An 8,069-nucleotide genomic window follows, 5' to 3' on the forward strand; every position below is an offset into this window, starting at 1 on the left:
AAGATGACAAGAAAATTGAGAAATCTGGACTCAGGGCAGTTTAACACAGATTGGGAGAAGCTGAAACAATATTTGGAGAAGAAAGGGGAGGTGGGAGGAGAACTGTGGCAGTTTAAGAACTATTGAAGTACAATAAAATGTAGAGGGGGGTGACTTTACCGGGGGGGAGAAGAGGTAAACGTGAAGCTCTAAGCAGTTAGGTTAACAGGTTGATATATATAGAATAACAAACAGAATATTGATAGAAAATAACTAACCATAAGGGTTAACTATAAGGACTGATTAACTAATAATATTTTCTTTCTGGTAAGATTTGTATAATGTACCAAACTGGATATGTTTATTTGAAGATATGAGTCAAATTGATTGATTATATGATGATAGTTATATAGATTTACTATTGAAGGGGAATAGAAATATTAATGTAATCAAATATGACTAAAATAGAAAGAAGAAGATAGAATGAGTAACATATAGAGTATAAGTCAAATTGTTTGATTTATATAGATGTTGATTTATATGGTTTATGATTTATAGAAATAATTGAAATTGGAATTATGAAAAATGGGATAAATTGTTTATCCAATATGGAAATAAGGACTCATAGTTAGGGTACAGAGTATTAAAAATAGTTAAAGAAGTATTGCTTAGAATAAAGGGAGAATACATATTTGTTAGATAGAGGAATTTAAAAGGAGTAAGGGAAAAGGGACAAAGGGTTGGAAAACTGTTGGAAGTCAACAAAAAGGGGGGGAAAGGGAGGGGGTTAGAAATTGGAAAATGGGAGAATTGATTGTAATGTGAAATTAATTGATCTTAACCCAATAAAAAAATTTTTCATAAAAAAAAAGAGAGGGAAGGCTTGGCTAGATTAACCGGGTACCAGCAAGCCTTGATGCAAGGAATAAAGGCTGCAGGGGAAAAGGCAACTGATATGAGGAAAGTACAGGAGTGCCAACAGGGATCAGACGAGCCACCTGGTGCCTTCCTAGAAAGGGTCTACCAGACTTACCGCCAATATACCCCCTATGACCCAGAAGCAGACGAAAACAGGAGAATGGTTTTAAACACCTTTGTCACCCAAGCGGCCGGGGATATTAGAAGGAAAATACAGAAGCAAGAAGGGTTCCTGGGGATGAATATAGAACAGCTGCTAGAAATTGACCATAAGGTCTTCATTAGTCGAGAACAATTGGAGAAAAGAGAGACCGAGAGGAAGATGAAGAAGAAGGCGGAATTGCTGGCGGTGGCATTGGCACAGCAACCCCAACCGGGACCCTACCCACCAGAAAGGGGCCGTATGGGAGGCTCCATGAAGGGTAGAAGAGAGGGCAGACGGCCTTTAGAATTCGATCAGTGTGCATATTGTCGTAAGGAAGGCCATTGGAAGGGCGAGTGTAAAGAAAGGCTCCAGAATATCTGGGGCCGAGGAAAGGGTCGAAATGACAAAAGAGGCAATGGAAGAGGTTTCCAACGCCGAGGGGAAGTTCGGGAGGGGATATATGAAAGACGAGGACCAGCTATGGCGGCAGCGCTGAATGAGGATGAATACGGATGGGATGGCGACTCCGATGGGGAAGAGGAGTGGGAAGCATAGGCCAGACCGGGCACCTTCAATCTTGGCCCCCAGGAGCCCACGGTCGAAATTTCTGTAGGGGGCCAAAACATTTCCTTCCTAGTGGATACTGGGGCTGAACATTCTGTTGTGACGCAGCCAATAGCTCCAGTGACAGATAAAACAATCATTGTAAAGGGAGCAACAGGGACTTGCCAGAAGCAACCATTCCTGGCTGCCCGGACTTGCAATTTAGGCTCACATATAGTGTGCCATCAGTTCCTGTATGTGCCCCAATGCCCTGTCCCACTTCTAGGCCGAGATTTGTTATCCAAATTGCGAGCTACCATCTCCTTCGAGGGGCCAGACGATGTTACGTTACAGATCGCTCCCCCTGTACTGCATTCAGCCGATGCTGGAACTTACATATTGGAATGCCCATTGGAGTGGAGGCTGCATCAGCCTGGGGGTGACCTGCAAACAGCACCGCTCTTACCCGAGTGGAATAGAATTCCCGGGGTCTGGGCAGAAGACAGTTCCCCAGGTTTGGCAAGGCATCATGCCCCTATAGTGGTCCAGAAAGAGCCTGGAGCTCAGCCCATTCGCATAAGACAGTATCGCCTCCCCACTGCAGCGATCCAAGGAATACAGAAACACCTGGACCACCTTCTGAAATATGGTATCTTGAAGGAGTGTCAGTCTCCCTGGAACACACCTCTGTTACCAGTCCAAAAGTCAGGAGGGGATTACAGGCCAGCGCAGGACTTGAGGGCAGTCAACCAGCGGACAGTGACCATTCATCCCACTGTCCCCAACCCCTACACTTTACCAGGACTCGTTCCCCAGAGAGCGTGTTACTTCAGTGTGCTGGACCTTAAAGACGCATTTTTTTGGCATGAGGCTCGCCCCAGTGAGCCAGCCCCTCTTTGCCTTCCAGTGGGAAGACCAGCACACGGGACGCAAGTTGCAGTACACCTGGACTAGGTTGCCCCAAGGCTTCAAAAACAGCCCCGTCCTGTTCGGTCAGGCGCTAGCTCAAGATTTGGCTCACTTCCCCCTCGACCCCCAGCAGGGGGTGCTGCTGCAATATGTGGATGATTTAATGGCGGCGGCAGTAAGTCAAGAAGCTTGTTGTGAGGCTACCCAGAGGTTGCTTGGGGTGCTCTACGAGGCCGGCTACAAAGTGTCGCGAAAGAAAGTGCAGCTCTGCCAGCCCTGGGTGAAGTACCTAGGGTTCGAGATATCAGAAGGAACCAGGTCCCTAGGTCAAGGGCGCAAGGAAGCTGTCTGCTCCATTCCAGAGCCCACTTCCCGGAGGCGGGTGCGAGAATTCCTGGGGTCTGCAGGGTACTGCCGAATTTGGATTCCCAACTTCGCAGAAACAGCAAAACCCCTCTACGAAGCAACAAAGGGGGGAGAACGGGAGCCTTTCCTGTGGGGGGAAGAACAGAAGCTAGCGTTCCGAACACTTAAGAGACAGCTATTAGAAGCTCGTGCCCTGGGACTGCCAGATATTGGAAAGCCCTTTTGCTTATTCGTACATGAGCGGAATGGCACTGCAGCAGGAGTGTTAACCCAACGACTGGGGAATTGGGAACGGCCCGTAGCATACCTGTCTAAGCAGTTGGACGCTGTGGCGAAGGGCTGGCCAGCTTGTCTTCGTGCAGTAGCAGCCACAGCAGAGCTGGTCAAAGACTCACAGAAGTTAACTTTGGGCCAGAAGGTCTGTGTTAAGGTTCCCCACTCTGTGCTTGCCCTGATGGACTATAGGGGGAGCCACTGGTTTACCAATGTGCGTATGACTCGATATCAAGGGCTGTTGTGTGAAAATCCACAGGTGGAGCTAACTGTAGTCAGTGCCCTTAATCCAGCATCGTTGCTGCCAGTGGATGAAGACAGACCAGTTCATGATTGTCTTCAAACCATGGATGAAGTTTATTCTAGCCGAAGAGACCTGACCGATGTTCCCATGCCAAATTCAGACATTGACTATTTTACTGATGGTAGCAGTTTTGTCGAAAATGGGGTTAGAAAGGCAGGCTATGCAGTGGTAACCTGGACTAAGGACATAGAAGCTAAACCCCTGCCCCCTAATACCTCTGCTCAGAAAGCTGAACTTATTGCGTTAACCAGAGCCCTTCAACTAGCAGAGGGATTGAAAGTTAATATTTGGACTGACTCTAAATATGCATTTCTGACCCTGCATGCCCATGGAGCTTTGTATAAAGAAAAGGGCCTCATTACTGCTTCAGGGAGAGGAATTAAAAATGGACCTGAGATTTTGCAACTACTCCAAGCCGTAAATGCCCCACTGAAAGTGGCTGTTATGCACTGCCGTGCCCACCAGAAGCCGTTGAGCCCTGTGGCAAAAGGGAACCGCCGGGCAGATGAAGCAGCTAAGGTGGCTGCCAGGGAAGAGTATTCACAGTCGTTGAGCCTTCAGTACCCTCTTTTCCAAGTCCAGATGTCTGATTTGACTCCGAAATATTCTCAGGAGGAAGAGAATTGGGCTGGTCTCCAGATTAGTCAGAGATGTGACGGTTGGCTTCAATTCCCTGATGGAAGACTCTTTGTGCCTGAAACAATCGCCTATGCAGTAGTAAAAGCCGCCCATGAAGCTACTCATTATGGGAAGTCCGCACTGGCTGAATTGTTAAACAAAGATTTGTATATTGCCAAGTTACATGGACTGTGTGCAGCTGTTTCCAGAAGTTGTGTCGTGTGTGCCAGGAACAACCCTCGGCAACGGCCAGGTCCGCCTCCTGGGTTCCAACCCCCGGGTTCCCTACCATTTCAGTCCCTAATTGTAGATTTTACTGAACTACCGTGATGCCAGGTCTTTAGATACTTGTTGGTATTTGTCGATTCATATTCGGGGTGGGTAGAGGCGTACCCCACCAAAACTGAGAAAGCAGGGGAGGTGGTCCGTTGTCTCATAAGGGAAATTGTGGGAAGATGGGGTTTGCCAGCGATCATAGGAAGTGACAATGGCCCGTCCTTCGTGGATAAAGTGGTCCAGGGGGTGTCCCGACTCTTAGGCATCCAGTGGAAGCTTCATTCGGCATATAGGCCTCAGTCCTCAGGAAAAACGGAAAGAATGAACAGAACCATTAAAACCCAATTAGCTAAGATATGCCAGGAGACAAGATTACAGTGGCCCCAAGCTCTGCCGATAGTGCTCTTTCAAATGTCGGCCGAACAAGCGGACCAAGTTGTCCCCATTTGAGCTAATGTTCGGCAGACCGCCTCCTATCCTACAAGGAGTTACAGGAGACCCTTGTCAATTGGGGAATTTAGTGCTCCGGGAACAAATCATGGCACTGGGGAAAAGTTTGCAGCAGATTCGAAAGTATGTTGGGGAACAACAACCCCTTCCGGTGTTTAACCCAGTCCATAGGTACCAGCCAGGGGATGAGGTCTGGGTAAAAGACTGGCGGGTAACTCCTTTGGGACCTAAATGGAAGGGCCCTTATGTTGTTCTGTTAGCTACCCCCACAGCAGTTAAAGTAGAAGGCATTGCAGCATGGGTTCACTGGACTAACATTAAACCAGCTGCCGTGCCTTGGGTTTCAGAACTCTGTCCAGATACTCCCCTCCGACTCCGTTTGAAGAAGGTATCCTCTGGATCTCAGCCTACCGGGAACGGCTAGATTCACAGGCAACGGTTCCAGTAGCCCTGAGCCCGAGCACTCCGGACGCTGCCGGGCCCACGGCCAAAGAGACGGCGGCGCTCTGGTCCAGTCGCTCTGGAAGCCGGCTGGTCTACCCACAGCGGAAGATTGGATCGTCAGAAAGATTCTATGTCATTCCTTGGTAGCCATTTGAATCCCTTGTTCGTCATTACTGGGTGTATACTTGGGGTGTGGATAGCTTTTTTCTTTTTCTGCCTCCTCAGGTTCTGGATAGATAGCCGACCCGCTATTGAAACTTGTCCAGTTTGTAATTGCCAGCATTATGCTATCACCACTTGTCCTAATTGCATGTTGCCTCCTCCTCCCTATACCCACTCGTCCACAGAGGTGTAGCAATTGCTATGGCCTTAAACGGGGAATCCGGACTTTTTACTCGGAAGTCTCTGTTAATGCAAAATGTTACCATCGGCATCTGGCCAAACCGTGTTATTATGGGAGAACACAATATGTTATGGTCCGGAATCTGGGATGGTCCTGGTCCGGTACGATAGAGGGATGTCCCAGCATTCCTTGGGTATGCTTTCCGGCGGTCCGGGTTAAGGCCTCTGCCGCTACCGAACGGTCAGAGCCTGTAGCTACTACCAAACCCCCAATAGTGGTGTATTCTTCCCTGTATCAAGAATTAGCCCCTGATGTGCCTGTCCCGGCCCCTGGAAGAAACCTTTTTCTGATTCTTGCAGAGCAAATAACCTTTTCTTTGAATGTTTCAGATTGCTGGGTTTGTGGGGGGGCCCTAATGAGTGAGCAGTGGCCTTGGGTAGCATCGGAGGTAACCCCTGATATGTTGGCTCAATGGAATTATACTGTACAGGCCACCCCCCGAGCACGGCCTTGCAGCTGGGCCCTGGCCTCCCCAACTGAAGGCACCTTTTGCCTCATTCGGATTGCAGGTCCCAATTATACTATCCAGGTTGGTGAAACCCCTTGTCAACTGGCCCTAACTGTCTCCCCGGGTTTCACATCTCCCATTTGGGTAAACAATACTGACAGGCGGACAACTCCAACAGAGAATCCCTGGGCAAATCTCACCTTTTTGAAGCCGTTTTGGGATGATCCTCAAGTTCTTTCCCTCACTTGGGAAGCCCCAGAAGGCCTTTATTGGATATGCGGGTCAACTGCCTACTCCCGGCTCCCCAGAAGGTGGGCTGGGTCCTGTACCATGGGGACAATCCGGCCAGGGTTCTTCCTCTTGCCAAAGGGAAGAGGTGATAACTTAGGTATACCCTTATTTGATGACCTGCAGCGTTCAAAACGTTCAGTGGACATTGGAGGTTCACAATGGGGTGATGAGTGGCCGGCACAACGCATAATAGAATACTATGGACCGGCCACATGGGCGCAGGATGGGTCTTGGGGCTATTGTACACCTGTTTATATGTTAAATCGCATAATTCGTCTCCAGGCAGTCCTTGAAATCATTACCAATCAAACTGCTATGGCCCTCGAGCTTCTGGCCCGACAGCAAACGCAGATGAGAGCAGCCATCTACCAAAATAGGTTGGCTTTGGACTATTTGCTAGCAGAAGAAGGGGGAGTATGTGGTAAATTTAATTTATCTAACTGTTGTCTACGAATTGACGACAGTGGGCAAACAGTCACTGACATAGCTACCAATATCCGTAAAATTGCCCATGTACCCGTGCAGACGTGGAAATCTGCCTGGGACACTGCTTGGTGGGATTCTATCTTCGGAGGGGCCTGGTGGAGGAAGGCTCTGCTCTTGGTGGGATGTGCTCTAGCTAGCTTTATATTTCTCCCTTGTTGTATCCCTTGTATAACACGCTTAATACAATCAACTGTTTCAAATATGACAATGCTAGCAACTCCAGTGTCGCCTCCGCCCAGTAAGGGAGCCCCACCTGCGGCCCAATTACTGACAGTTACCTCACTGTCCCCAGACAGGGTGCGCTTAATTAAAATGTGCAGCTTGGAGTCCTCAGGACCTGATGAGGAGGAGGGGGCGTATTGACCCTAGAGGGGAGATATACTGTCATTGTTCGGCCTCTCCTGCTTCGCTATCAAGGCCGAAAAGGGGGGAAATGTAGCCGAGGAAATTGGTAAATTGCTACACGCAGCTAGTATAGCCAATAGTTATGATCAATGGTCAATATCTAATCATTTTCAGCTTGTTTCAAACAACCTGTCCCTTGCTAATGTTTTATTAACTAATAAGTGTTATAATATTGTTCTGATAAACTAACATTTAGAAAGATAAAATAAAATCCTTCTTCAGAGTAAAATATGGCTGTCAAGCTGAAGTCAGCTAGATACTGTTGAAACAGGAAGCCTGTAGCTTGGGAAAAGAGGAAGTTACAGCATTGTGTATCTTAGAATAGACTGCTTAAAAGATAAGACTGATGATTTAAGAGAATTTGTCTGAATTTATGCCGCACTAAGAAAAGGTCATGTCTGGGGCAATGATCTTGATGATAAAGCTAAATAATGGTACACTGTAACTGTATGTTGTAAGATTGCAGCCACAGCAAATTGTAACCGTTAGCTAGTGAGTAACCACCTTCTGTGACGTAACTGTAAGCTGTGCTATATCAGAGATGTTGCTTCCTTATACTGGAGCTCAGTTCTTTGTGGCACTAGTCACGCTGAGCTCTGCCGGCAATAAACATCATTCCTTCCTGAAGATTCTGTCTGGTCTCAATTCTTGGGAACACGATACCCTGCTACAATAACAGTGTTTTTAAATTTTTCCTAGAAGTGTTATAAACAAACAAAGGGAATTGGTAGTGAATCTGCTAACTGCTGCAAGTATTGTGAACGCTGAAACAAATATTTGTGAATAGTTTTATGTACTGAATTTTCTAGTT

General features: G+C 47.6%; 1 protein-coding gene across 1 annotated transcript; it reads left to right on the forward strand.

The window, feature by feature from the left end:
* Positions 1–895: 895 nt before the first annotated feature.
* Positions 896–5,205, forward strand: LOC129323478 (uncharacterized). Its single transcript, XM_054970018.1, is given in 5 exon segments — positions 896–1,562; positions 1,656–2,449; positions 2,451–4,222; positions 4,400–4,762; positions 4,764–5,205. Coding segments are annotated over 5 exon segments (4,038 nt in total).
* Positions 5,206–8,069: the final 2,864 nt, after the last annotated feature.

Source organism: Eublepharis macularius, chromosome 2 (genome assembly GCF_028583425.1).
Source record: "Eublepharis macularius isolate TG4126 chromosome 2, MPM_Emac_v1.0, whole genome shotgun sequence".
Lineage (NCBI taxonomy): Eukaryota > Metazoa > Chordata > Lepidosauria > Squamata > Eublepharidae > Eublepharis > Eublepharis macularius.